The sequence below is a fragment of the Sinocyclocheilus grahami genome, unplaced genomic scaffold (genome assembly GCF_001515645.1).
Source record: "Sinocyclocheilus grahami isolate Dianchi unplaced genomic scaffold, SAMN03320097.WGS_v1.1 scaffold363.1, whole genome shotgun sequence".
NCBI lineage: Eukaryota > Metazoa > Chordata > Actinopteri > Cypriniformes > Cyprinidae > Sinocyclocheilus > Sinocyclocheilus grahami.
The window spans coordinates 238,475-255,665 of NW_015505542.1; the positions used below are offsets into that span (position 1 = coordinate 238,475).

The 17,191-nt window shown below is 36.7% G+C and overlaps 1 protein-coding gene across 1 annotated transcript in view; it reads right to left on the bottom strand.

The window, feature by feature from the left end:
• Window positions 1-17,191, bottom strand: part of cdh23 (cadherin-related 23) — a 293,565-nt gene that overhangs the window by 162,081 nt on the left and 114,293 nt on the right. The window contains exons 7-9 of the mRNA XM_016230112.1: window positions 16,055-16,249; window positions 15,830-15,958; window positions 8,879-8,957 (exon numbers count right to left, since the gene is read on the bottom strand). Coding sequence (XP_016085598.1) covers window positions 8,879-8,957; window positions 15,830-15,958; window positions 16,055-16,249 — 403 coding nt within the window. The remainder of the gene's footprint in view (window positions 1-8,878; window positions 8,958-15,829; window positions 15,959-16,054; window positions 16,250-17,191) is intronic.

Sequence of the window (17,191 nt, forward strand, 5' to 3'; positions counted from 1 at the left end):
GATATTTTTGATGAAATCCAAGAGCTTTCTGACCCTGCGTACACAGCAATGCAAATACCACGTACAAGGACATTAGTAAAATAGTCCATGTGACATCAGTGGTTCAACTGTAATGTTATGAAGCTATGAGAATACTATTTGCGTGCAAGAATGGAGGGCTAATGGGTTTGGAACAACATGAGTGTGAGTAATTAATGACAGAATTTTCATTTTTGGGTGAACTATCCCTTTAAGGCAAAAATCTGATTTGGGGGGGGGGGGGGGGGGAATCCCCTGCAATGGAAAGTTTGAATGTTGTTAAGCACTTGAATTGTGGAATTTCAATACTTAAGAAGTGCAGCTTTGTACGCACATGAAATAATGCTTGATCAAATAAATGCACATAATGAGAGCATAAGAGACTTCCTTTAAAAACTTTTTTTTTAAAACTTAAAATAAATATAATATCAATAAATAACTCATAACAGGAATGCATTTTTTAAAGGATAAATTCCAATCAGATCCAAAGGTTCTAATTATTTTTGTTCTGAAACAGTTATAACATCAAATACATCTGCTAATGCTGTTAAAAAATAACAGCATTACACATATTTAATAGCATTTGATATCCTGATAACTTTGACAGCCCTTACAACAGTCAGCAGACATTCAAGCTCTGACCTAGTGTGTGCATGCATGATCTAGTCACATCTACTCTACTGTATACATGTGGGAAAAAATAAATATCTAGATAATATCTAGATAAATCTTGTTTAATCAACTTGGAGAAAAGGACAAGATGGGTCTGCAAGCTGTCCATTGCCCACAGTAGTCCAGTGTGTGTGTGTGTGTGTGTGTGTGTGTGTGTTTATATTTCTTGAAGTTTATGAGATGCTCCTAAACTGGCATCTGCACACATCAACAGAATCTCTCCAGGTGGAATCTCAACATTGGTGAGAGTCCAGTTCCCTACATAAGAAAAGTGTAAATCAATGAGAACTGGTCTCCATAAAGCCGGACAACTTTCCATAAGGTTTCCATGGAAACCTTCCATTTTCCACATTCAGCTTCAGCATCACTATGTAGATCTGTACCTTTTGGGAACTCCAAATCCAAAGCAGCTCACATCTGCTTCTGAAAGAGCAGGGTGATTTAATGAGGCTTTAACTTTGGCCCTTTAAAGCCACCATAGCTGCAGGGGCTGTTAGCCATATCTGTGAGCGCTGTGGTTCATGAACCCTGCTGGGCTAAAGCTCAGGACAGCGTTCTCCCAGGGCACTTTATAATGGATTCTACAGGCATGAGAGCACGCTGAAGACCTTCACAAGTCCCTCTGTCTCTCTCTCACACACACACACACACACCCTCTCGCTTCAGTAGTCACAGTTGTACCAACTTGTCCTGGAGTTGTGCTGGAGATCAAAAACACACACTTAAAACTTCAGCATCAATTCTTCTGATTTATGAATCTGAGAGCTCTGGCTCTGAAATCTGATCTCATTTAATCACACACATTAAATTCTATATTACTGCAGCAACCATACACCTATTCAGCATAGCAACACCTTGGCAACCACCTATCAACATTCTTAAAACCACTCAGAATAACTTGCCAACTACATAGCAACACCCTGGCAACCAATCACAAACACCCTAGTAACTAGAAATGTTTTTAAAACTACTCAGAATTATTTGGCAACTGCATAGCAACACCCTGCCAACCACCTAGCAACATTCTTAAAACCACTCAAAATAAATTGGCAAGTGCATAATAAAATCCTGGCAACCACTCACAAACACCCTGGTAAATAGAAATGTTTTTAAATGTTTTTAAAACTATTTAAAATAACTTGGCAACTGCAAAGCAACCACCCATAATCACCCTAGTAACAAGAAATGTTTTCAAAACTACTCAGAATAACCTGGCAACTGCATAGCAACACCCTGGCACCCATACGATCTTTCAAACCTATTTGACTTTTTTTCCCTATGATTTGTAGTAACCATATATCCCTTCAACTTAGCAACTGCATAGCAAAACCCTGGCAACCACCTACTAGCATTCTTAAAATCATTTAGAATAACTTGCCAACTGTATAGCAATGTTCAAGCGTTCTCACAATTTTTTAAAATTCTGTCAAGAAAATTCTGTAAAAAATTTCAACACAACGAGTGCATAGCAACACCATGGCAATGGTCAAGAACCATTCATATTTTTCTTTAGAACATTTTCAACATTGCTGTTGCTGCTGTTTTATGAATGGCTGAACTACTCAAGGCAGTTATTTTACCACGGTGGCTTTGCGTTATTGACGCAACTGAATAATAGTATCAGAAATGTAAACTTGACTAGTTTCACATTCAGGTACTGTTTTGACTTCAGAAGATCATATAATGACATTCCAGGTCAAGTTGCAGGATTAGAGAGGAAGTTTGAGGCCTGAGGAACAGCACAGTAATTTGGCAGTAAATAATAACATCAACAGCTCATCACACCTCTGGGGGAACATGAGTGAGAGAGAGAGCGAGAGAGAGAGAGAGAGAGAGAGACTACAGGAGAGCTTGATCTCTAGTCTCTAGATCATTAACACACATCACCCTGCAATTAAAAACTCATTTATCTTAATTACTCAACTAATGGGATGAGTCCCCGCAGAAAAACACACACACCCTCGAAGGACGGCTACAATGACATATACACACATGCGCATATAGGTGTGATAAGCCAACATTAATGCCCAGAGAAAAGCCTAAAGCCACACACACACTACAAATACACAATCCACGCATCAGACTGTCTGTCTCTGCTCCACTGTCTTCAGTTCTGATGTGACATGTCATTACTGCTTCCTGAGATATTCCTTCATTATGTGCTGATGAATTTAACAGGGAATCTGCACTAATGAGATTCTGTGTGTGTAAAGTCTGTTTCTATAATGTACACTAAAACAATCCATCCGTCCATCCATTTATCTGTCTGTGTTGTTCTATCTGTCCATTCGTCATCCATCTAATCGTCCATCTATCTATCTATCTGACTAGCTGTCTGTCTGTCTATCTATCTGTCTGTCTGTCTGTCTGTCTGTCTGTCTGTCTGTCTATTGTTCATTCTGTCTGTGTCAGGATCCTGCCGTGACAGCCTTGTCTGTCTTGTCTTTGTTCAATGTTTCTTTGTTTATCTTGTGCCTGAACACATGGTTGTGTCTTTGTTTTTGTTGGCCATGTGCTCCTCTTGTCCCGCCTTGTGTCTATCATTTTATCTATCATTCTGTCTGTCTGTGTCTGTCTGTCTCTGTCTGTCTGTCTATTGTTCATTCTGTCTGTCTGTCTATTGTTCATTCTGTCTGTCTGTCTATTGTTCATTCTGTCTGTCTGTCTATTGTTCATTCTGTCTGTCTGTCTATTGTTCATTCTGTCTGTCTGTCTGTCTATTGTTCATTCTGTCTGTCTGTCTGTCATTAAATTCTGAATGACGTGTAACCTACGGTGACCGAGAAGTGCAAAACAAATCACAATTCTGAAAACAATATAACAAATTACAAACGCAAATGCAAGTCTAAAAAACAAAATAACAATTCAGAAAACACAACAACAATTCAGAAAACATTATAACAAGTCAGAAAACACAACGACAAATCCGAAAACAAATTAACAAGTCAGAAAACACAATGACAAATCAGACAAACCGGAAGAGGTAGGTATAGTTTGAGACAGCGCCACTGGTTTGGGATTACTCACCGCTGACTGGACGAGACATCTGTCAATCAACGTATACAGGGAAGAACCAGCCGAAGAACAGCAGAGTCGTGGTAGAAAGTTCGGAGATGGTACTAAAGTAGCTCAGTTTAAATGTATTGTATGAATTGCCCTTACTATGGAATAAAAAATACGGGGTGTCTATTTACATTTAGTTAAAAGTGGCTGTAAATCATCAGCTCCAGTGGTGCAGATGGATAAGTGTGTGTTGTTGGCTTTTTGATGCAATCGACCCGGGTTCGATCCCACCTTTTGCCGAACTTTTTTTTTCTCCCTTTTCAAATCACGTATTAGCAATGGATTCTATTAACACTAAGTGAAAATAGCAGTATTCTTAGCAATATGCTATTTACACTAAGTGCAAATACCTATCTACACTATGTTAAAATAGCAGGATTTCTACTATCAAGTATACTACTTGTTGCAAATAGTGGCAATTATCTGCACTTCAGTATTGTAGTACATTATAAAACAGTATGCAATAATAACGTATTGAGTGTAAATTATAATTTTAATTTTAATTATACGATGTGATACGAGATTTGAAAAGGGAGAAAAAAAGTTTGGCAAAAGGCGGGATCAAAGCCGGGTCGATCGCGTCAAAAAGCGTCTGGTTCTTCCTGTATACGTTGATTGACAGATGTCTCGTCCAGTCAGCGGTGAGTAATCCCAAACCAATGGCGCTGTCTCAAACTATATCTACCTCTTCCGGTTTGTCTGATTTGTCGTTGTGTTTTCTGACTTGTTAATTTGTTTTCGGATTTGTCGTTGTGTTTTCTGACTTGTTATAATGTTTTCTGAATTGTTGTTGTGCTTTCTGAATTTTTATTTTGTTTTTTAGACTTGCATTTGCGTTTTTAATTTGCTATTTTGTTTTCAGAATTGTGATTTGTTTTGCACTTCTCGGCCACCGCAGTAACCCCTATGTTAACACAGGAAAGAAACTCCGCTCATCAAACTATTTCACATGATCTTGAACTCAACTTGAGTCTCCTGAAGAGAGCAACATCTTTTCCTCTACCTCTACCCGTTTTCCCCTGCTTCTTTGATTGTCCCCTTTAGATTCACACACAACGGCTTTGAGAGAGCCTGCAATATGAATTCTAATAGAGCAATTACCATTATGAATGATAACTAGGGATATTCCGCTGATCTAGGGTCAGGGCCCGTGCAATAGCTCTTATGATTACGGAGTATGGAATCAGGTTCAGGAAATAGCAGTGCTCCGCTAGCCAGCGGGAATGTTTAACCTACATCACGGATCCCTGTCCTATTGATTAGACCATTAGACTTGAACCGCTCAGAGGAAATTTGCACAATCCTCTTTCCATATGAAATCTTTGCATTAATGCTCCACAATTTAACAGCAAAGCTATCAGATTTCTTCAGAATATTTATCCGTTCACTTTCCAGCTTTCCTCTAAAAACTGAATAATATGTCATTTTGAGTGTGATTTCGAGGGCTGCACTGCTCATGTATTGACTCTCAAAAATAATGTCCTCAAGCCTCTTCATTTAACAGTTACTACTGTTAAGAGGCTATTTTGTGATCATTGCCATTAGCCGATAACCATTCATACGCTTGGAAGACTAACAGAAGACTGAACTATCAAAGACACATTTTTATTTAGTCATTTCTGAGTAAATACTATGTGCAAATGACATAACAGCACTTAACAGCATAACAGCATTATTTGCCATCTGCCACCCGGCTCTATAGATATTAGCTATATCCCAAACTTCAACCAAACTCATATCAGTTACCACTAAATAACATTTTATTAAATAAACAATATCTAGTTATTTACATAAATAATATAAAATTATTAGTGCTGTCAAACGATTAATCGCAATTAATCGCATCCAAAATAAAAGTTTTTGTTTACATAATGTGTGTATACTGTGTATATTTATTATGTATATGTAATACAAAAAAAATTTTCTTAAACGTATATATTTAAGAAAAAGATGTTATGTTTATATATTAAATATATTTATATATAATATAAAATATAAGAATAAAAATATATAAATGTATATACATGTAAATATTTTCTAAATATATACTGTATGTGTGTGTATTTTTTTAATAAACATAATAAATATACACAGTACACATACATATATTATGTAAAAAAAACTTTTATTTTGGATGCGATTAATCGAGATTAATCGTTTGACAACACTAAAAAGGTTAGGTTTCTCTTTTTCCTCTACCAAAACTGTCCTATCAAAAAATTTTAAATAAAATGTAAAAAAATCCTCTACCAAAACTTTCCTATCAAAATTTTTTTTAAATAAAATAAAATATAAAAATACATAAAATACAATAGGTACAGATTTTTTTTTCTGTAATTTTGGGGATGTTTTTGTACTTATTCTCACAGTTTTGCATTCAGAGGCAACTACAAATTATTCATATTTTGAATTCCCTTGAATTGGTGCTCTCAAGAGATGAAACTGTATGTTTGAGCATCACAACCAATATTGAACAAGACTTGCTCAACCAATAGCATGAGTTTGGAGCGGGATTATCTCTCAGAGTGACCAATGGTAGACATTCAGGAAATATGCTTTAATATAACTTAATTTTTCAACAACATTTGCATATGTGACGTATGACATATGCATTTAACTTATTAAATTAGTGCTCTGCATTTAACCCATCCAAAGTGCACACACACAGCAGTGAACACACACCGTGAACACACACACCCGGAGCAGTGTGCAGCCATTTTTGCTGCAGCGCCCGGGGAGCAGTTGGGGGGTTCGGTGCCTTGCTCAAGGGCACCTCAGTGCACCTCAGTCCTGTTATTGATATGTAGCTGTATATGTCAATAACAAGTATATACCTGTAACCTATATATACAGTGGGTACGGAAAGTATTCAGACCCCCTTAAATTTTTCACTCTTTGTTATATTGCAGCCATTTGCTAAAATCATTTAAGTTATTTTTTTTCCTCATTAATGTACACACAGCACCCCATATTGACAGACTCTCTAACCATTAGGCCACGACTTCCCAACATGTAAACATGTTTTCAAGTTCAAAGCATATCGATTTTGGAGAGGCTAGCAAGAGCAAGCTAGCTTTAAAAGCATAAATTCCCACCCTCCCCACCTGATTGCTATCAGGATGTGAAGATACTGTGAACCAGCATAACAAAAAAATGTTTTGAACCAAATCACCTACCCTGCTTTAAAAAAAAAAATTTTTATCAAAACTTCGAAACAAAATGTTAGAATGAAACACATCTCTTAACACTATTCATGTAAACATGTTTTCAAGTTCAAAGCATATCGATTTTGGAGAGGCTAGCAAGAGCAAGCTAGCTTTAAAAGCATAAATTCCCACCCTCCCCACCTGATTGCTATCAGGATGTGAAGATACTGTGAACCAGCATAACAAAAAATTTTTTGAACCAAATCACCTACCCTGCTTTAAAAAAAAAATTTTTTATCAAAACTTCGAAACAAAATGTTAGAATGAAACACATCTCTTAACACTATTCAGAAAGCATGGCATTAAAGGCGGCCCACTTTTACTACGTATATTCAAACACAGTCTCTCTCTGTGAGTGGTTTGGTATTTTGCACATAATGCAGTGCCATTCAGACACTCATTGTCATTTAAGTGTCAAATCTACATATATACACACACATATGCAGCCTACAAAACCCATTCAACACACACTTACCCAAAATTGAGCCACTGAAGGTTCTCAATGTACATCTGAACTATATCACAGAAACACATGGTGTAACCCTCTCTCTCTTTCTCTGACTCTCTCTGTCTCTTGCCCTTCATTCTGTTCCTCCCTTCGCTCTGTCTGTCTCATGCTGATAGCAATGAAAGTGATCTACGGGGGAGGCCGTGCACACACAAGTACACAGCTACAGTGAGTGTGTGTGTGTTTGTTGCACTGTGGGAAGGTTTGTCCTGCTGTGTTAAGCTCATGTATGGACTAAATCGACAAAGGCTTTCAGTCACACACACACACATTATCCCACATCCTAAGAGACTTACACCACAGCAGCACTAATGTGACGCATATAGGCCACTGTCCTTCAGACTGGAGCATGAAAAATCATACTTCGCTCAACACTCAAATCACTATATATCAAATCATGACATTAGCCATTATATAATTGTCTGATTATGAGTATTTGCTCTATTTTGAATATTTTGAGATGATCACTGCACATTTTAAATTCCAGTTACATACTATCATCCAAATAAGAGATTCTGAAATGAGTATTAGAGATGCCATGAAATGTACATTTTCATATATGTGTCTATTTCCACTGCACTGAGAGCGGTCGGCTTCACATTCTCTGTCTAATTCACTTTAAACATGTATGACAAATGCACTCTGAGTTCATTGTATATTCAGATTCAAATCTAAATGTTTATGGTCATTCAAGGTTACAATTCAAGGAAATATTATGTAATAATACAGAGGAGGAGACAACAGTATATTTTCAGATTTGGAATCAACAATCAGAATCAAGAGGATATCAAAATAAAATAAAATCAAATAATTAAATTAAATAAAACAATATTTACAACCCTAAAATGCTAAAAATTAAAGACAGAAATAAAACACTAATATATTTTATATTACTATTATTATTAGTAGTAGCACATTTACATTTAGTAATTTAGCAGACAGTTTTATCCAAAGTGACTTACAAATGAGGACAATAAAAGCAGTCAAAACTAACAAAAGAGCAACAATATATAAGTGCAAATGACAAGTCTCAGTTAGCCTAACGCAGTGTAGCAAGGTATGTATATATATATATATATATATATATTATACACACACATACACACAAAGAAAAACAAGCAGAATAGAAAATATAGAAAGCTAGTGTTTTTTTTGTTTGTAATGTAATACAACAATAAAGAAAAATAAAGTATTTATAAAATATAAAAGAATATATTAAAATACATATTATTATTGTTATTATTACTACTACTATCTAATATCATGTCATTCTACCCTGTGAATTGTTTCTATTTGTTTACAAAGCCTCAAAGGAACACATACATTAATAAACTGCATAATCTCAACAAAGTTCAAAGTTTATACAATGAAACACCAGACAGATGTGATAATCATGATGGATGTGACTGACCTGATATGATTGTATATCCGATTCCACGTGGTCGACCTAAGTCTTGATCGATCGCCCTGATCTTACGGACTTCATAACCCTACAGACACACACAGACAACAGGCATTTAATGAGAGGTAAAGCAAGAAACATGTGAAAATTATGCACACAAGTGCATAAATAGACTTTTGTTTGGACAACATATCTATTGTTTTATCATTTGTTTTTAAAACGCTTTGCTTGTGTGCTTGTGCTGTTTTAAAATAAATGCCACTTGGTTTTATTTTGTCTAATGCAATGACAATCAGACATTTCAAGTGTTCAAATGCTTTTGTGTGCAACTGTTGAGGAAACTGTTACAGGGGTATCAGCTTCAAAAATGAATGCATCAAATGAGACATGAAAAACAACAAACAGAGAAATATTCTGAGTTTGAGGACTCTTTGATCCTGAATGAGAAACAGTACAGATGCTTAAGGAGAAAAGTGAGAGAGCGTCTGCCATTGATCCAGCTAATAGTGTCTGAGAGCTGTTTATGCTTCATTTCTGCCAACACTCCACTGCTATTACAGCACACAATCTATTACAGCACGTTTAGCGCCAGAATGTGAGGAGGAACGAGGGAGAAATGGATGACAAAAGCGGCTGAACAGGGGATGAAGTGTGGCTGAAGTAATTTGCGAGCCATTCTCTTGCCGTCCGCACAAGTTGAATGTTCAATCATGCAACACGTCTTTCTCCTTCTCTTTCCTGTCCTCTCATCCTTAAACATTCTCCCTGCACCTTCTTGTCCACTCCTCCATCCTCCCTCTGTCCGCGTCTCTTCTCTTGCACCATTTCAGTTCAAGCGCTTGACAGCCAAATTGTGTTTGCCCCTAAAAAGCCTTTAAATGTCACTCTGACAAAAGAAAACGCCAAACAGTGGTGCAAAAACTCCCCACTTTTCCCGCAAAACATTGTTTTTCTCTCTGTTTTAGCTGTTGTCAAACTTTGGTCCATTTGGCAGCTGAATTCAGTTTTCTACAGTATGAGCATGAACCTCAGAGCTGTGTTTGTGCCAGAGGGTCAAGGTTTGACGGGTTAGAATGGACAGCGAGCTCCTGCTGGTAGACGACGTACTACACCAATCCACAGGACATCCAAACATCCAGCTGTGTATTAAAAAATAAAAATATATAAATAAATAAAATATATATATATATATATACAGGTGGGGAAAAAATATCCTGCTGGATATCTATACTGATATGGACTGGGTAATGTGCTAGGAACGAAAGGATGCCACATCATTTGATGGAAATTAAAATTATCAACCTACAGAGGGCTGAATTCAAAGACACCCCGAAAATCAAAGTGAAAAAATTATGCAGCAGGATAGTCCATTTTGCTGAAATTTCATTGCAGCAACTCAAAATGGTACTCAGTAGTATGTATGGCCCCCACGTGCTTGTATGCATGCCTGACAACATCAGAGCATGCTGGTAATGAGATGACGGATGGTGTCCCGGGGTATTTCCTCCCAGATCTGGACCAGGGCATCACTGAGCTCCTGGACAGTCTGAGGCGCAACCTGGTCATGTCGGATGGACCGAAACATAATGTCCCAGAGGTGTTCTATTGGATTTAGGTCAGGCGAGCGTGGGGGCCATTCAATGGTATCAATTCCTTCATCCTCCAGGAACTGCCTGCATACACTCACCACATGAGGCCGGGCATTGTTGTGCACCAGAAGGAACCCAGGACCCACTGAACCAGCGTAGGGTCTGACAATGGGTCCAAGGATTTCATCCCGATATGGCAGTCAGGGTACCATTGTCTAGCCTGTAGAGGTCTGTGCGTCCCTCCCCAGACCATCACTGACCCACCACCAAAACAGTCATGCTGAACGATGTTACAGGCAGCATAACGTTCTCCACGGCTTCTCCAGACCCTTTCACATCTGTGTGCCAGTGGCGGACCTGCCAATTCTGTTGTTCAATGGCAAATGCCAGTCGAGCTCCACGGTGCTGGGCAGTGAGCACAGGGCCCACTAGAGGACGTCGGGCCCTCAGGCCACCCTCATGAAGTCTGTTTCTGATTGTTTGGTCAGAGACATTCACACCAGTGGCCTGCTGGAGGTAATTTTTGTAGGGCTCTGGCAGTGCTCATCCTGTTCCTCCTTGCACAAAGGAGCAGATACCGGTCCTGCTGATGGGTTAAGGACCTTCTACAGCCCTGTCCAGCTCTCCTAGAGAAACCGCCTGTCTTCTGGAATCTCCTCCATGCTCTTGAGACTGTGCTGGGAGACTTCTGGCAATGGCACGCATTGATGTGCCATCCTGGAGGAGTTGGACTGCCTGTGCAACCTCTGTAGGGTCCAGGTATCGCCTTGTGCTACCATTAGTGACACTGACCCTAGCCAAATGCAAAACAAGCGAAAAACAGTCAGAAAAGATGATTATGGAAAAAATGTCAGTGGCCTCCACCTGTAAAACCATTCCTGTTTTGGGGGGTTGTCTCATTGTTGCCCATCTAGTGCACCTGTTGTTAATTTCATTAACGCCAAAGCAGCTGATATTTATTAACAACCCCCTCTGCTACTTATCCCAGGAGTTTAATTGACTTAATGCTATACTCTGATTAAAAAGTGTTCCTTTAATTGTTTGGAGCAGTATATATACTATATATATATATATATATATATACACTGAACAAAATTATAAACGCAACACTTTTGTTTTTGCCCCCATTTTTCATAAGCTGAACTCAAAGATCTAAGACTTTTTCTATGTACACAAAAGGCCTATTTCTCTCAAATATTGTTCACGCTGAATGGGGGCAAAAACAAAAGTGTTGCGGTTATAATTTTGTTCAGTGTATATATATATATTGATTATAATAATAATCATAAATAATAATATTTTATTCAGCAAGGATGCATTAAAATTATCAAAAGGGACAGTCTCTCTCCTCTTATTTGCACAAAAATATTAACTGTTTTCAACATTGATAATAGTGAGAAATGTTTCTTAAGCAGCAAATCAGCATATTAGAATGATTTCTAAAGGATCATGTGACACTGAAGACTGGAATAATGATGCTGAAATTGCATCACAGGAATAAATTACATTTTAAAATATATTCATAGAGAAAACTGTTGTTTTAAATTGTAATAATATTTCACACTCGTTTTTACTGTGTTTTTTGATAAAAAAAATCCAGCCTTGTTGAACATAAAGAAAAAAAACTACACTAAAATTGAGTGATAGTGTAGAGTTAAAAATAAGAAATACTGTAACACTGTAACACTGTGAGTAAAAACTCACTTGCAATTTAAAAATCATACTGTAATATATAAAGTCAGTTATGAGAAACAAAACCACAATTGTGGGATTAACACAATTATGAGAAATAACGTTGCAATTCTGACACAATTACATTGTTATTTTCTAAAGGCATGAACTGGCATCCGTATATAGTGCATATTTAACTATATTCAAGCATTATGGTGAATCATAAATGAACACCTCACCCAAAATATAGATAATACGGTGTGAGAATGAAGTTATATTTTAGTGGTTTAAACAACAGAGAGTGATAGTAAGATTGCAACAGAAAAACAAAGCTACACGAAGCTACAAACGCAAACCACTCAACAGCACGGCAGACAGGAATTATTTAACTGAATTCATATAAAAAATGTATTCCTTTATTTTAATTTAATTAATACAACATTTTATTAAATACATTTTGACGAATCTTCAAACTGATCTTTCTATACAATGACCAAATAGTGGTGCCTGTCGAGCTCCAAAATGGACCAAAATTAAAAAAGTATTAAAAAAAACTCATAGTTATTATTAAAATCATCATATCACCATATGAAAAGTACGTGATAACATTTTTGGATGTCAACATATGCTAAATGTGACCTTGAAAGACATGGTCACATGAACCATCCTTGCATATAAAGAGCTTTGCAAAAATTACCTAGGAGGAGAAAAAAATATATAATAGATTATACTAGATTGGGACAATGTGAGGGTGAGTACATAATGATAGGATTGAGAATCTTGGGTGAACTATTGATTTAACTATTGCTTTAACTATAACTATTGCTTTGTGTTTCTCCAATGTAAAAAAGCCATTGAGATGTGTGGGAAAATAAGCTAAGGGATCTCTCGCTCTCTCTCTCCAGGTGTCTGAGCGAGAGCGATGCACCTGAGATGGAGCGGGGGTTAAGAGTTGTGTTTTGACAGATGACCCACGACAGCTCTGCGTGTTTGATATCTGTTTGCGTGTAAATGTCAGTAGCCTTGAGAACTCTCCACACCCACTCAGTCACTTAGCCCGAGGCCCGTCGACTGAGCCGGCACACACTCCGTACAAGCGTGTGTGAGTGTGAGTGTGAGGGAAGATAAGCTTTAAGCTCTCTGCGTGTGGCTAAGTGTACGTGTCAACATCGTTTTATATGAACATGCTAGTGTGACGTGTGCCCTTATTGAGGGCGTACGTGTTTAGACTGTCTAATTCTCATCACAAAAGCCTCTTGTCTTTTTTTAATAGCGTTTCTGCAACTTTAGGAAATAAGAAATGAAATGTCAAAATCAATCGCGTCCACTAGGAACTTGATGCTGACCGCCACATTTAGACAGGACAACTGGTCTAAAGTCATCACTGTCTTCTTATTCATGACCTTCCCGAGACGACTGATAGATCCGTGTCACCACACTTCACTTCTGACACACTCATGAGTTAATATGCATGCAAATGGACACCAGAGACAAAGATAAAAGGAGGGAGAGAGAAAATATGGGGCATGAAAGAAAGAGAAATAGGTGAAAAGGCAGCAACTCAGAGGCTTAAGAGTTGGTTGAGAAGTGGAGTGATACAAATGGTGAAATACTGATATGTACATTTTGTAATGAATTAAAATGTTTGCTGTCAAACGATTAATCATGATTAATCGCATCCAAAATAAAAGTTTTTGTTTACATAATATCTGTGTACACATGCATGCATGTATATTTCAGAAAAATGTTATGTTTATAAATTAAATCGATTTATATAATATAAATATATACATGTAAATACATGTACATGTCAATATTTTCAAAATATACAGTGGGGAAAAAAGTATTTAGTCAGCCACCAATTGTGCAAGTTCTCCCACTTAAAAAGATGAGAGAATGAGACAGCACTAATTAAAATATACTAAAATCGAAAACAGTCCTTTTAAATTTCACTACATTACTGTTGAACTGTATTTTTGATCAAATAAATGCAGTTTTGGAGAGCATAAGAGACTAATTAAATAAAAAATAAAAAAATCATAATTATTCAAAACTTTTGACTGTTAGTATGTGTATTAAATATGTACAATACTGATATTTTACACAAATTAAAATGACATCAAAATGAGTTATTTTTCTATAGATCGATATATCAAAATATAGTTATTTTTGCTTATAAGGGCGGCACTGTATTGATTGTCCTTATATATATTTTTTTTATTATTTTTTTATTTTATTTTTTTAAAGGAAAATGAATGCAGTGCTGCCTTATAAGCAAAAAAAAATTTTATTTTATACTTTATTGTTCTTCAAACATTTCTGCATTTTATTCAGCTTGAAATGCAAGTTTGCAGATACAGTTTTACTCTTAGGAGAGACTTCTGGTTTTGGTGTATGTAAAACTTATAGTTTTAAATCAATTTAAGAATGTATTTTGATTAAATATAGCTGATTCTGCTTTGGTTTATTTTGGAACTATTTTCTTTAGTGGAGAAGAAAGTTAACTATTTTGTGTCTAAAATAAAACTTCAATATTAACTTATTTTTTATTAAACTGTTGTACAGTATAAAATCGATACAGCAGTTCAGTAAGTGTGAATCTCCATTGGAAATATGTGATTTCTGGTCTATGGTCTGTTGTAAAGGCAGCTTTAACGTAGCTACTTCCAGTTTCAATTTCACACAGACAGAAACACGCACAAACACACATCCAACACACACATCCTCAGAGCCTGCGGCGGTGTGTTTGACACAGTAAACCAACACAGGACCAAACGGCCAGTAGTGAATCTCGGGTTGAATGACCTTTCATGGGCTCTCACACTGAGCAGTTCACAGTATAAATCTATCACTGTAATTACAGGAATATTCCAGCGAGAGTTCACAGGTGTAATGGCTGCTTCTCTCATAATTATTGTCTAATTACTCAACACACATGCATTATATCACTCATTGTCAGCCAAACTGTCTCTCTCTCTCTATGTCTGTTGCTCTCTCTCATTCCCTGGAACGTTTTCTGTTTATACAAATCTTTACTTTACTTTTACATTTTTGTCCTTACATATATATATATATATATATATAATTTTACAAGGTTTTGAGTTACAGCCAGATCATTTTTAGATAGAAACCATAAAACAGAAATATATATATTACTATATATTACAAATATTACTGTTTTATGGTTTCTATCTAAAAATGATTTGGCTGTAACTCAAAACCTTGTAAAATTACATCCTTTCTAACATGCTTATGAGGCCCAAATATGCTGTCTACGTAGGCAGCTCACTAGGTTTTGTGCCAATGCATTTGGATCAATCTGTCCAGGACATGTCCATGTTTGCATTTGAGAATAACGCAAATTACAAACACATTAAAGTTATTAGAGAAATTGAGAGGGACCTTTCCTTAATTGTCATGAAAATAATACTATAATGAAAAAAAAGTAAGTGTATATATTTAAACAAACAAAAATGTAAAAACAATAATAATAATAAAATAAAATAGTAATCCTGAATAAATAAATAAAATTACAAAGACATTAAAGTTATTAGAGAATTTGAGAGCGACCTTCCATAGTTGTCATGAAAATAATGTCAGAATAAATAAATTCATTAAAAAAAATGTTTGTGAGATTCACCCATCTAAATACTGCTGAAGTAAGTACAAAGCAAGACTAAACGTATGTGTGTGTACTGACTGGTGGTGCGTCCTCCATTATATTAGTGCTGTAGGGGAGGTTGGTGAAGATGGGGTCCATGTCTTGAATATCAGTGATGGTAATCGCCAAATTAGCCAGACTCGAGAGCGGACGCCGTTTATCCTGGTCCTGTTACAGAGAAAAACAAGTAGACATGTTTTATTTGGCTTTGAAATTGACTCAATAATTCCACAGTGTAGAGCTCTTCAGTGTGTGTTTTCTAACCGTGGCATTAACAGTGAGCTGGTAGGCAGTTGTCGTCTCATAGTCCAGCGTTCTCGTCACAGTAACGATTCCTCTGGCCCCGTCAATGGAGAAGAACAGAGAGGGAGGCTGGAAGGAGAAGAGCACACTGCCGCCCACGCCCTGATCCGGGTCTGTCGCGTTCACCATGAACACGGACGTTCCCACTGGAGTGTTCTACACACACAGAGACAGTAATGATACAGTACATGTTATTAAATATATACAATGTTGTGCTGTCCACATGAGAAAGAAAGAAAGAACTTGCATAATGAGCACTATTTAATGCTGCGGTTAAGCAGATTGCAGGTGATGAGCGACAGCTCTTGCCTCGGTCATTTCACCTGTCAGTAAGTGACACACATTTGAGATGATCAGACCCCTGCTATCTCTGAGATATGATGCAGTCAGTCAGCATCAGAGAGAACACACAGACTAAAATGCTGGAGGAGCATTTTCAGACTCTCCCTAAGTTTTAAGTCAGTATTCATACAATATATCTTCAGGGACGGGATCTATAGGGGTGAATCTGATTAAAACAGGTGAAAATACAACGTTTTTACTCCAAAACAAAGCCATATATAATATGACACAGTAATGAATATATATATATATATATATATATATATATATATATATATATATATGAGCAATGTATATATGATATTGTGTTTATACAACAGTTCGACGGAACATGTGTGTAATTAAACAAGAAACAACGGAGAGCCTAATAAACCCCTCTTTTGTACCGAACTACTTCCTTCCGCCACAGATTCAAAGCTCAAGGTGACAGTTAAACATACATCACTTTTAAAATTCATATCAAGGGCATGTGCTGCTTCAGTTAGGTTATTAGTGACAAGACATCCATCTAAATGAGAGAGAGAGATATCCTTTTATATTAACTAATGTACTCTACGATTAGCTCAGTGAATAATTAAAAACAAACATAGATCCAGCTAGAACAAGCGGAGTGATAAAAAATTGTGAAAGGGAGTTCCTGTAGCGATACCAGTACAATATCTCACGGTTCTCAACCAATCAGATTTGAGAACCAGAATTAACTGTTGTATAAATATACATATATACACACACACACACACATGTATACAGTATATA